The sequence below is a fragment of the Pristis pectinata genome, chromosome 35 (genome assembly GCF_009764475.1).
Source record: "Pristis pectinata isolate sPriPec2 chromosome 35, sPriPec2.1.pri, whole genome shotgun sequence".
NCBI lineage: Eukaryota > Metazoa > Chordata > Chondrichthyes > Rhinopristiformes > Pristidae > Pristis > Pristis pectinata.
The window spans coordinates 4046136-4060011 of NC_067439.1; the positions used below are offsets into that span (position 1 = coordinate 4046136).

Genomic DNA, 13876 nt, shown 5'->3' on the forward strand with positions numbered 1-13876 from the left:
AACACTGCAGCCCTCAGCAGGCGACCTGGGGGGAGTCAAAGCAGCTGTTCTACTTGCTCCAGCCTAGACAGGTAGCCGTGGATTTAGTTACTGAGGGACACAGGGCAGGTCAGCTATCTGACCTCTGCCCCTTCCAATACTATTGGGGGGGGGGGGGGGCAGGGGGACTGCACTGTCAGAGATTAGGACCTCCTTGTGGCTCAGGCATTAGTTCTGACACGGCTCAGCAACCTTCCTCCACTGCATCTGTAGTGTTTCGTTTCTCAACCACACTTCCCAATCCACAGCCTCTAACACTGATGGACGAGGACTGCCACCACCCGCAAGCTCCACGCCAAGTCACAGAAACAAAAATCACAGATTACAGCAGAGGGGGCCATTCGGCCCATTGAGTCTGGTACTGGCTTTATGCAAGAACAAGCCAGCCTTTTCCACTACACACCCTCTCCCCATAACCTTGCAAATTATATCCCTTCAAGTGCTTATTCATCCCATTTTGAAAGTAACAAAGGAATCTGCCTCCCTTCTTTTCCCAGCAGGACTACAGAGATTCCAGCCATGCGCTGCATAGAAGTGTTTCTCCTCATGCTGCCTTTGGTTCTTTAGCCAATCACTTTCAGTCGCTGTCCTCTTGTTCCCGTCCCTCCTTCCAGTAGGAAGAGTTTCTCTCTGCTTAGATCTTTAATGATTTTAAACACAGGCAGTCCCCATGTTACGACAGGGTTCCGTTCCCGAGAACCGCTCGTAACCCAAACTGTTCGTAAGCGGGAAATGAACAAGGATAGTGTGGGAGAGGATCAGCGGTGATGGGAGAATGAGCCGGTGTGGGAACAGCGGCCGCCAGCCGTCTGAGCAAGTCTGCTCAGCACTCCCGGCTCTGCTCGGCTCAACCCAGCCCCCAATTATTGTGGGACAAGTGGGGGGGGGGAGAAGAGAAGACACGCAGAAGTGCCCCATTCCCAACTGGCAGGAGATGCCTGCAGCCCCACAGCAGCCAGTAAGTCCGTCTCCATCCATCCCACCAGTCTCCCAAACGCTATTCCATATGCACAGGCTGTCCTTAAGTAAGGAGTTCATAACCTAGGAAAGATCTGTACAACTATTAGATCCCCTTGTAGCATTCTCTATACTAAATAGAACAACCACAGTTTCTTCGGAACGTTCCCAGAATTGTATACATCTTCCCCATGGCCATCAAGTCTTTCCTGGTGCCCAGAAACAATCACAATATTGCAGTTGTGGCTGAACCTTAAGGGTCCATTACACCAACCTTGCTTTTATAATTCATGCCCTGATTTACAAATCCCAGAATCCACGCGCTTTTTGAACAACTTTCTCAACCTGCCCGAACGTTATACACACATACTCCAGGTCAGTTTAGAATTGTGCCCTCTTTATACTGCCTCTCCTCATTTGTCCTAACAAAATATAACAGTTTGCATTTTTCCATCAGATTTACTTTGGTGATGTATCGGCTGCTCATTTCTCTTCTGAGGTTGAACTGCTGGAACTAATCCCGCTATAACAGGGCTGTGGTAACTCTGTACATACACCGTGGTAAGGAAACATCGTCATCAGTGCAACTAGGTAACGGAGACACAGGAGACTGCAGATGCTGGAATCTGGAGAAACAAATAATCTGCTGGAAGAACTCAGCGGGTCGAGCAGCATCTGTGGGATGTTGAAACATCAAACCCCAAAACATCGATAGTTCCTTTCCTCCCACAGATGCTGCCTGACCCGCTGAGTTCTTCCAGCAGATTGGTTGTGGAGAGAGGTAATAAGTGCCAGCCATAAATGACGTGCTCCTAGAGTGGGGAAGGGATCATGTGCCCTGACATGCCACTGGAGGGAGCCAGCTGGTCAAGATGAGAGTGACAGCTAGGTCAAAAGGGGCGTGTGCAAAGCAGACACCTACCCTGAATGCTCAGCATCTGTCCTATCTTCAGAGCGGCTCCTCGCACCTTGCACAGGGTATCGACGATTCGTTCTGCATTCGCCTCCGATAGGAAGGGGTTGGAGTCGAGCAGTGCCTTATTGTCTGTAGTGACACAAGCGTGTTGGAGGATTAGTGCTCAGGAAGAAGCTACAAGCTCCAGCCAACTGAACCTCTGCCATCGCTGCACAAATGAATTCACAATTCATGTCAAGCAACTCCTTGATCAGCAACTTACCTACAAAGGAAAAGAAAAAACGGCAAATGTTGGAAATCTGAAATAAAAACAGAAAATGCTAGAAAAACTCAGCACAAGAACACAGGGAAACATGAGTAGGCCACTTGGCTCCTCAAACCTGTCCCATTCAATATGATCACAGCTGATCTACACTGGCCTCTACTCCTCTTCCTTGCCAGTTTCCCATAACCCTCAAATCTTTCAAATACTTATCGATCTCCACCTTAAACATATCGAATGATCCATCTTCCACCATCCTCAGGGGCAGAGAATGCCAGAGATTCCCTACCATCCAAGAAGAGATTTCTACACACCCCGTTTTAAATGACCATCCCCTTATGTTGCAGTTATGTCTCCTTCCTTGTGACTCTCCCATTAGTGGAAACACCTCAACGTCTCCCGCCAAGCCCCCTTATGATCTTGTATGTCTAAATAAAGTCACCCCCCAAAATACAAACTCAACTATCGGGTCTCCCTTGATAGGGCAACCCTAGCATCCCAGGTGGACCGCCCCCAATTCTACGATATCCTTTTTTAGGTAAGGGGGCCAAATCTGTTGCAGTATTCCGAGTGTGGCTTCACCAACACCCTGTAAAACTGTAACAAAACCTCCCTGTTCTTAAACACCAACCCCTTTGCAATAAAGGCCACCATGCCCTTTACCTCAACTATTTGTTGCACTTGCCTGCTAACTTTTTGTGATTCACGCACTAGAACACCTCGTTCCCTCTGAACTTCACTCACTTGCAGTCTCTCTCCATTTAGGTAACAGCAGAACAGGCAGCACCGGTGGAAAGAGAAACGGCTTACGTTCTGGTAAAGGGTCTGCTACCCAAAACATTAACCGTTTCTTTTTTGACAGTTGCTGTCTGAACTGCTGAGGTTTTCCAGCATTTTCTGTTTTTAATTTCACCTGTCTATAAAGATTTGGATCTTAGAATGACAGGGTAGCAGGAGACCGTTCTATCTATGCCGGCCCGACACTGGCTTGTAAGTCTATCCCCTGCCTCCAGCAGGACTCTGCCACCCTTGGCCAAGGTTGGCAGAAACTACATTTCCATGTTCCCAACGTAGGAGGTACAAGCATTGAGGGAAAGTAAAAAGAGCTTTCTGTCCATGCTCCCAATGGTAATTATTACCATATGGGAACTGGCAAAGGGAGGATAAAAAGCTTGGTCAACAACTATCCCAAAAGCATACCGACACACAAGCATATGAATTAGGAACCCAAGTAGGCAACCAAGGCCCTCAAACCTGCTCTGCCATTTGAAAATATTGTGCCTGATCTGATTATAGCCACAACCCTGCACTCCCATCTAACCCCAGCAACCTTTCACTCCTTTGCTATCAATCCATCTAGCTCTGTCTTAAAAATATTCAAAGATTCAGCTTCTACCACCCTTGAGGAAAGGGCTTATATGCTTCAATCGTCACCCCCAAGCTTCAGCAAATGCAAGCCCTCCCCCCTCCTTCTCAATCTGCCCATCACCCACACATTCCTCCCTCCGGTTCCCCTCCTCCCCTTTATTCCATAGTCCACTGTCCTCTCCTTTCAGATTCCATCTTCCTCAGCCCTTTGTCACTTCCTCCTATCACTTCCCAGCTTCTTGCATCGTTCCCACTCTCCCCCTCCCTCACCTGCCTATTAAACCCCTCCCCCCACCCACCCACCACTTGGGTCCACCCATCACCCGCCAGCTCTTGCTCCACCCCTTCCTCCCTCCCCCACCTTTTTACACTGGCCATCTCCCCTCTTTTTCCCCCCGATCCCGATGAAGGGTCTCAACCTGAAACGTCGACTGTCCACTTCCCTCCACAGATGCTGCCTGACCTGCTGAGTTCCTCCAGCGTTTTATGCGTTGATGCCCATTCCAGATACGTCTAGTAACCGATTCCAATGGAATAACAACTTCCTTAAACAAGGAGACCAATATCATGCACAGTGTCCAGGTGAGTACTAATTAATGCCTTAAATAACTGAAGCAAAACCTCCCTACTTCTGTATTTAATTCCCCTAGCAATAACATTCTGTTAACTTCTCTAATTTCTTCTTGTACCTACATTCTAGTCTTCTGTGAAACGTGCACTAGGGCACCCAGATCACACTGCATCATGGAGCACTGCAACTTCACATTTTCCCATTTTATGCTTCATTTGCCAGACCTTCGACCACTCACTTATAACCTACGTATACCCCTTTGCAACCTCTTCACAACCTATCAACCCAACTGTGTCATTGGCAAATTTATCAACACCTTTGGTACCTTAATCCAAGTCATTTATATAAATTGTACATTAAGGCCCCAGCACTGCCTCAAGAAGACAACATCCATCTTCAAAGATACCCACCATCCGGGCTATATTAAGTTCTTGCAGCTACCATCGGGCAGGAGGTACAGAAGCCTGAAGTCCCACACCACCAGGTTCAAGAGTGGCTACTTCTCTTCAACCATGTGGTTCTTGAATCATCCGGCACAACCCTCATCACTACAGTTTAGCAATTATGACCACTTTGATCACTTTGCACTAAAATGGACTTTGTTTTTTTTTTGTTCTAATTGTGTTCTTTCTTGTAAAAATGTGTATAATTTATGTTTTTCTTGTGAATGCTGCTTATCTGATGCTCTGTGTCTGTGGTGCTGCTGCAGGCAAGTTTTTCACTGTACCTGTACAGACATGTACTTGTGTATATGACAATAAACTTGGCTTTGACCAATCCCTGTAACACACCGCTACTTACATCTTGCCAGACAACCCATTTACAGTATGCCTAATTTCTATTTCTTGTTAGCCACCCAATCTTCTATCTTGCTGTGTTATGCTTTTATTTTCTACAATAACCTTTTATGTGACCCCTAAACAAATGCCTTCTGGAAATCTAAATATAGCACATCCACTGGTTCCCCTTCATCCACAGTGCGTGTTACTTCTCCAAGGAACTCCAATACATTTGTCAAACATGATTTCCCTTTCACAAAGCCAAGCTGATTCTGCCAGAAAACCTTCAATTATTTGAAGTCCCCTGCTAAAGTACCTTTAAGAATAGCTTCTGACATTTTCCTAGTGATAGAAGTTAAGCTAACTGGCCATTATTTCCTGCTTTCTGTTTCTCTTTTATCTAAAATAGAGCCATATTTCCTGCTTTCCTATACTCGCCTGATTTTTATAAAATTAAAAGCAGCACATCAGCTACCTCACTAGCCACTTCTAAGATGCTAGGATGAAGTCCATCAGGACCTGGAGAATTGTCAGCCAGCAGCTCCAACAACTTGCTCAGAGCCAAGAGTGTCTAGTTGCATGGCCTCACCGTTCAACTTCTGTCTTCCGTTCAATGAATTTTTGGCCACTTCCGCCAAGGCGCCGATGCCCAAACTCACTGCCAAACCTGTCAACAGAAGCACACAGATGTAACTCAATGCCTGCTCTTCACAAGAATAAAAGAGAGACACACACAAGAGACTGCAGATGCTGGAACCTGAAGCAACTCAGTGGGTCAGGCAGCAAGTACAGAGGGAAATGCACAGTCGACATTTCAGGTCAAGACCCCTCATCTGGAGATAGCTAGTATAATAAGGTGAATCCCCTTCCTACTCCTCCCCTTCCCTTGACCTTTTTTTATACTGGCTATCTCACCTCTATTATTCAGTCCAGATGCAGGGTCTCGACCTGAAACGTTGACTGTCCATTTCCTTCCACAGATGCTGCCTGACATGCTGAGTTCCTCCAGCATCTTGTTTGTGTTTAATTAAAAAAAAAGAGGGATCCACTGTCAAAATATCCCAGTGTTCTGGGGCTGAAACACTATACGCTAAGGGAGCATGCATGGCTTACCTCCAAAGTTGGCCAGTCGACTGATTCGTGAAGATGGAACTTTCCTTTCACGAGCTCGGTCACTTAACTAGGCAAAAATAAACAAAAGGTCAGAAGTCTAAACACACTGGACATTGATTTTCTATTAGACTTTCTCTTTGCCTGATGGTGCTGAGGCAGCCAAGGTTTTTAATTCATTCTTCTCTTGTGGGGACCACTTGCAGGCATCGAGATACAGATCAACCTAGATCTTATCAAATGACACAGTCTGCATGAGAGGCTGAGGAGCCTCCTGTTCCTACTATCCAAAGGCCATATTTTAATATCCCTCACTCACCCACCTCAAGAAGGAGATAGTGAGCTGCCTTCTTGAACAACAGCAGTTTTTCAAGTGAAGGTGACCCATGTTGTACCCATGCAGGGAGTTCCAGGATTTAGACCCAGTGATGACCAGGGCTGAGTGATACATTTCCAAGTTGCGATGCCATGAAGCGTGGTTGGTGAAGCTCCCAAGCACCCACTGTCCTTGCACTTCTAGGTGGAGATCTTGGGTTTTAAGGGTGCAGGAAAAGCAGTCTTGGTGAGTAGCTTCCGTGCATCTGGAAAATGACACACACTGCACCCACGATGCAGCACTTGCGGAGGGAGTAAACTTTTAGGACAGTGGACAGGACATTGATCAGACCACTGTCCTCAACAACACATAATTTGTCAAGCACTTACTCAGAAAATGAATAAGGGCAGAAAGATCCCTCACACAATGGCCACCTTACACACGTTGCTGTTGAGTCACTCTAGTTCAATCAAGAATCTGGATGGCACAGCTGGTAGAGCTGCTGCCTCATGGATCCAATGACACCCGGTTCAATCCTGACTTCCGGTGCTGTCTGTGTGGAGCTTGCATGTTCTTCCTGTGACTGTGTGGGTTCCCCCCGGGTGCTCTGGTTTCCTCCCACATCCCAAAGATGTGCAGGTTGATAGGTTAATTGGCTGCAGAAGGTTGTAGACTCAGCCAGATCCATCACGGGCACAACCCTTCCCACCCTCGAGGACATATTCAAGAGGTGGTGCCTCAGGGCGGTTGCATCCATCACTAAAGACCCTCGCCATCCGGGACATACCCTCTTCTTGTTACTATCATCAGGGAGGTGGTACAGGAGCCTGAAGACCCACACTCAATGTTTCAGGAACAGCTACTTCCCCTCCGCCATCAAATTTCTGAACACTAGCTCATTATTCATTTTAATGGCACTAATTATTTTTGTAATTTATATATTTTTGTCTTGCACTGTACTGCTGCCACAAAACAGCAAATTTCATGTCATATGTCAGTGATAATAAATCTGATTCTGATTCCTAGTGGGTAGGTAGGGCAGTTGATTAGGTTGTGGGGGCAAATAAAATGGGATTAGTGTAAATTAGAGCTTGGCATGGATTCAACGGACGAAGGACCCATTTTCATGCTGTGGAACGACTTTAGGAACTGGGATCTTCTTTTGCCCTACGCCACTCTAGTAAACTGAGCCTCTACCCTGGCTGTGACTCGTCAGCCCTGCAAGGAACCCAGCCCTTTCTGATCTGTTGCAACGCTGCACTGCATTCTTACTCACAGGTGTAGCTCAGTGAGTCTTGTGGTTGTGGATTCCAATTCCACCAGAGACTTCAGCATGAAACTTGGCTGGCAGTGCCGTACCTAGGGAGTGCAATAGTGTCCAGAGTAACAAACAGTCTGCTGGAGGAACTCAGCAGGTTGAGCAGCATCTGTGGGGGGGAAGGAACTGCCCTGATGCAGGGTTTCGACCTGAAACTGACAATTCCATCCCCCCACAGATTCTGCTCGACCTGCTGAGTTCCTCCAGCAGACTGTTGCAGCAGCTGCAGACTCTTGTATCTTCACTGTCCAGAGTGCCATTCTTCAAATGAGACCTTAAAGTCTTAGATGGACATAAAAGGTCACACAGCCACTACTTTGAACAGCAGCAGGGAAATGCTCCCAGGTGTTCTGGGGTTCAATGTTTACCTTACAACCAACATTACTGTAGAACTGCACAACACAGGAACAGGCCCTTCAGCCCATCATGTTAACCATGATGCCAATTTAAGCTGCACACCTGCCTGTATATGTTCTCTCTCCCTCCATTCCCTGCCTGTTCACGTCTATCCAAATGCCTCTTAAATATTGCTACCTATTAGTGAAACAATTTTTCTGATAATTACCACATTGCTGTTTGTGGGAGCTTGCTGTGCACAAACAGCACTGTTTCTCCTATTAGCTGTATCTCTGTACTTATTAACTGTTAAGTGCTTTACTGGCTACAGAAGTGCTTCTGGGCATTCTGCCATCATGAACAGCACGACATAGGTAGATCTACTACTGGGCCATTGAGGTGTTGAAGGAGAAACCGTAGATAGTATTGGTCCTTGAAAGTTAAAAGATTATGAGACCGTTTGATCAAAGTTTTCAACGTATAAGGGGAGCTGATGGCTTCCCTTCATGTCTCCTTGGTTGGTGAGTCTAGAACCAAAAATTAGAACCAGACTTTTCAGTTATGAAAACTGCCTGTAGAAGACTAGGAAATATATTGGGAAATTTTCTATAATCTGTAGTTGATGCTGGGGGTCAACATGTTCTTTTACAATATTTTTACTGATTCCACATAGAAAATACAGAGTACATGAATCAGGAAAAGATAAAATGCTACAAAATACATTGTGTTAAATCATACTTGAAATCACAATAACCCATATTGATAAACAAAAATGATAGTTAATTAAATAATAATTGGAATAATTTAAATTGGAATAATTTTATTATATAAAAAAATCTAAACCCACTATCAAGACCGAAGCTGTTTGGTTAAAAAAAAGACAAAGAAAAAACCCTTAGCACATAATAATATTGGCCAATATCTGTACTTTAAACCACCAAATCAAAGGTTTTGAAGATAGTTCAAAAAAGGTCCCCACAATGTTTGAAAGTCTAAATTAGAATCTGAAATTGATAGACTGTTATCCAAGGGTATGAAAGGGCGGGGATAAAGGGCCAGTAATTCAGTCATGGATCAAGCATGACCTTGTTGAGTGACGGTGAGCTCCTGTTCTAACGTGTAGTGCTTTACACAGAGTCCTTACCGTTTGCCTTGGTCCTTTGGGCTGACTCCATTTCTCTCTGTTTTGTTTGGTGTCTCTGGCTTTGGCAATGTCTTCTGCTGTCAGGCCCCTCACTGAGGTATCCTCGTGGAACGATCTTGTCTGCCCTACACCAGGGCCAGTTGGCCCTACAAAGTCTTTGCTGTTGCCCTTGAATCGTCTCCCCGGTGAAGGGGCAATGTCCTGTGTTCGTGCCGTTCCAGCACCGGACGAACTCTCCTCCCATGGAGAAGCCGGTGATCCTTGCTGCCCTCCTGCTGTGTCGCCAGCAGAATAGTCTGGAGCCATTTCTGACGCAAAGTTCCACCGCGAAGCATCGTCTTCACCTTCGTAAGGAGTTGGTTCCTCTTTAAATTCTCGGACTCCTCGCTGTAAGTTAAGAGCAACAGAACACGTGACAAAGGGCAGAGGATGGAAAGCCCGGCTACCTGAACCAACAGTGAGTCAGGTTTAATATATCATCTGCCAGATCTTGGCCCACCTCCTTCCTGCCACCTTTTTATACCGGCTACCTCCCCTCTACCGTTCCGTCCAGATGAAGGGTCTTGTACACCAAAACATCAACTGCTCATTTCTCTCCATAGGTGCTGCCTGACCTGCTGAGTTCCTCCAGCGTTTTGTGTGATGTTTCAGTATACATTCTGAGATGACACTTGGTTGGTTGCTGTGTCAATCGAGCCCAGCTTGGTACTCTCCAGGTCAGGATGACTTGAAAGATACAGGTAACACCTGCATTACCCGGGGGGGTTGCATCTCTAGAAAACAGTCCACATCGCGATTTTCTGTTACACTCAGCTGCATCGTCTGCGCACACGTCAAGAAATGCGAGTGAGAAAAAAAATTCATTGAGCTGCCCCATGGGGTCAATCACGGTCAGAGGGAATCCAATCTGAAGGGAAGTTATGACGGGGCTCCATCAGTACTGCACAGGGGGTGACAGGGTATAGGGCAGACTTTTGTGCTTGACTGAGTGAGAGTGTGGGGGTGAGTGAGTGAGTGTGAGCCGAGGGCGGGGTGTGAGTGATTGTGAGCACGAGATTATTCCATCATTCACTCAGACTATTAGTTTCTTACCCATGGTTCACACTCACAGGGATCACTGACCAACTCTGTCACACTCACAGAGAAACCTACACCAGTTTTTGCTCACTCATGGTGACCACCTGCTTCCTGCAGCCCCCCATGCTCACACTCACTCACCGCCGTGCTCACAAACCCATAACCTACCGATCTGGGACAAAATGACACAGAAGCAACTACATTACACACACAGCCTGTGAAGTTCCAGCTCTTCCACCACCCGGCCAAGCAACAGAAGGCACCACTCAGGCCCTTACCTTCCTCTCCACAAGAAGAGAACTGAGGCACTCCTCCATCGAGACCTGCGCCTTCTTCAACCCAGCGCCCAGCAGAGAGTTGCAGGCAGCAGATCGCAGCTGATCCCCCTGTGTCTCTGCGAAAGCCTTCCCCACCCGGGCAGCACCCCGCAGCATACTGCTCAGCTCGCTCCACATCACTGTAACCAAACAGCGGATAGTTATTAACAACCAGAGGAGTTGTGGGAGTCAGAGGTAGCGCAGGTCACGAGAGTCAAACCCACACTGGGTTGGGCAGCACATCAGCCTGCTACTCAATAAGGACAGCAGGAGGTAACTTAGTCCTATGAGGCTGTTTCGTCATTCACTCAGACCTGTACTATTGGTTTCTTACCTGTGGTTCACACTCACAGGGACCATCAACCAACAGTCACACTCACAGGGAAACCTACACGTCTTTGCTCACTCATGGTGACTACCTGTTTCCTGCAGCCCCCCTCCCGTGCTCACACCCACCCACCCCCTCCACTCACACTCATTCACCCTGCTATGCTCACACTCACTCCATGCACACACTCACCACCACCTCTGTGCTCACACTCACAGGGAAACCTACACATCTTTGCTCACTCATGGTTCCTAACTGCTTCCTGCAGCCCCCCCCCCCGTGCTCTCACACCCCGTCTGCTCACTCACTCCCATGCTCACACTCACCCCACCCACCATGCTCACACTCACCCCATGCACACACACACCACCCCCGTGTTCACACTCACCACCACCCCCCGTGCTCTCACTCACCGCCACCACCCCCGTGCTCACACTCACCCCCCCGTGCTCACACTCACCGCCACCACCACCCCGTGCTCACACTCACCACCCCCCGTGCTCACACTCACCGCCACCACCCCCGTGCTCACACTCACCACCCCCCGTGCTCACACTCACCGCCACCACCCCCGTGCTCACACTCACCACCCCCCGTGCTCACACTCACCGCCACCCCCCCCCCCCCCGTGCTCACTCACCGGTTTACTTACAGGGACCGCCCCCCTCTACTTTCAACACTGACGGACGAGGAGCCCCACCCACCAACCTCCCCTCCTCCGGCCCCCCGTTAACTGCGCTACCGAGGCCGCACTACTCGCTGCCTCTCTCCGCCAGGCCTCACCCCGCCCCCGACGCTGACTGGCGTCCCTCTCCTCCAATCGCCACATTCGATACGCAGCTCCGCCCCTTTCTCCAGTCTGGAGTCCGGCGATCGTCTCCGCCCATTGCACCTGACGGACATCCACCTTCACCAATCGTCAAGCCGTCGATGAGGGATTGGCCCGGTTGTCCCTTTGATTGACCTGACAGTTCACCAATCAAAAGTTGCAAATGCGACCAATGAGGGAGTAGGGGGCGGAACTGAATGTTACATAAAATTGAGAAAGTATTTCATAACTTTCTCGCAGTGACTTTCAGTATTTTGCAACGCAGAAAATGCAGCACCCAAATTGTACACTTTAAGCTCCCACAAAGATAAACATGACCAGATAATCATATAATTAACCAAAAGTGATGTTTAGGATCCATAGGAACTCAGTGGGTCAGGCAGCATCCATGGAGGTAAATGGACAGTAGACGTTTCAGGTTGAGACCCTTCATCTGGACTGCTTTAAAAAAGAAGGGTCTGTTTTCCAGAAATAAACGGAGAGCGCTGAGGCCTTCCTGATGGGGGATAGAAGTGCAAAGGGACTGGATGTCCCTAGTGAAAATGAGACGGTTGGGGCCAGGGAACTGAAAGTTGTCAAAGTGGTGGAGAGCATGTGAGGTGTCACGGATTTAGGTGGGAAGGTGATGTTGGGATTCTGCACTGGCTTCTTTTACTGAGGGAATCTCAATTTAAAATCTCACTGGAAAGATGCTACCTCAGGCAATGAAACATTCTCTCAGTAGAGCACTGTAGGTCTTTATGCTCAAGTCACTGAAGTGAATGGGTAAGTAGGCCCATCTGTTTCCTACACGTTTATGTCCTTATTGAGTGTATGAACATCTGTTAAAGAAATAATGCATGACTTGTAACGAATATACATTCCCTTAAGGTACAAGGACACAATAGGAAGAGTGTTGCCATCATGGATTACTGGAGAAATTAAAGATATTATCAAATATAAAGAAAAAATTTATAAAATCAGCTTCCCCTCCATGGAACACTTTACACTTCTCACTGCCTCGGTAAAGCAGCCAACATAATCAAAGACCCTGCCCACCCCGGATATTCTATCTTTCCCTTCCCATTGAGCAGAAGATACAAAAGCTTGAAAACTTGTACCACCAGGCTCAAGGACAGCTTCTATCCCGCTGTTATAAGACTTTTGAATGGTCCCCTAGTATGGTAAAATGGACTGTTGAACTCACAATTTATCTCGTCATGGCCTTGCACCTTATTGTCTGCCTGCACTGCACCTTCCCTGTAACTGTAACACTTTATTCTGCATTTTGTTATTGTTTTCCCTTGTACTACCTCAATGCACTGATGTGGTGAAAGGATCTGTGAGGATTGGATGCAAAACAAAGTTTTTCACTGTACCTCGGTACATGGGACAATAATAAACCAATTTATCAATTTACCCTTTTTAAGATGTCAGAAAAAGAAAGTTAGCCTGAGGATGAAGAATGTTTTAGAAATCAGCAAAGGGTGATCAAGAAATTGATTAAAAAAGGAAAAAAATGTCTTCTCCTTGGCATCCCTTGGGATTGGGGATGACTTGCTTCCTCTCCAGTTTTGTGGGTATTGAGACAGCTATGTAAACTCCAGATGGAGCAGAGATGGACAGAGGGTGGGCGGTGGGGGTGGGTAGTTTGTGAGGTGGTCCTCTCCTCCCACTGGTTATGCAGGGCTTCTATGTGCTCTTGACGCATGGCCTTGAAGTTCTCAATGACACCTTGATCGTTTCTTCTCCGCTTTGAACTGTCATGATATAAAGTTAATACAGGCAAGCGGCACTGAGGTAAAAGATCAGCCACAGTCTTATTGAGTATCAGACCAAGAAGGGGCAAATGGCCTACTCATTCTTCTATTTCTTAGGTTCTTCAAGGAATTAAACTTGGGGGCAGAGGGAAGAAGGGGTGAGGGGAAGAGGGAGGGAGAGAGAGGGAGAGAGGAATGATAGGTAACATGATGAAAGAGACTGCAGATGCTAGCATCTGGAACAAAAAGCAGAACACTGGAAGAACTCAGCAGATCAAGCAGCATCTGTAGAAGCAAAAGGTGTAAATCAATGTTTCACGTCAAGACTTTGCATCAGGACTGAGAGGGAAGAGGAAACAGTGCCAGACCACAGGTATGAGGGAGGAGTGGGACAGGGGCTGGTGGTTATAGGTGGAAACAGATGGGGAGGGGATGATGAGCATATGGAACTAGGTCAGGGAGTGGGAGAG

The 13876-nt window shown here is 47.3% G+C and overlaps 1 protein-coding gene across 3 annotated transcripts in view; it reads right to left on the reverse strand.

Moving 5' to 3' along the window:
- The window catches only part of coq8b (coenzyme Q8B), a 38867-nt gene extending 27234 nt beyond the window's left edge, over positions 1 to 11633 (reverse strand). Inside the window, exons 1-7 of one of the 3 annotated variants that reach the window (XM_052044196.1) lie at positions 11479 to 11577; positions 10472 to 10650; positions 9117 to 9503; positions 6006 to 6072; positions 5482 to 5559; positions 4006 to 4083; positions 1919 to 2041 (exon numbers count right to left, since the gene is read on the reverse strand). In XM_052044196.1, coding sequence (XP_051900156.1) covers positions 1919 to 2041; positions 4006 to 4083; positions 5482 to 5559; positions 6006 to 6072; positions 9117 to 9503; positions 10472 to 10648 — 910 coding nt within the window. In that variant the 5' untranslated portion in view covers positions 10649 to 10650; positions 11479 to 11577. Of the gene's footprint in view, positions 1 to 1918; positions 2042 to 4005; positions 4084 to 5481; positions 5560 to 6005; positions 6073 to 9116; positions 9504 to 10471; positions 10651 to 11478 lie in introns of all 3 variants that reach the window. The other 2 variants (XM_052044197.1, XM_052044198.1) reach the window with 2 other exon arrangements.
- Between the last annotated feature and the right edge of the window lie 2243 nt (positions 11634 to 13876).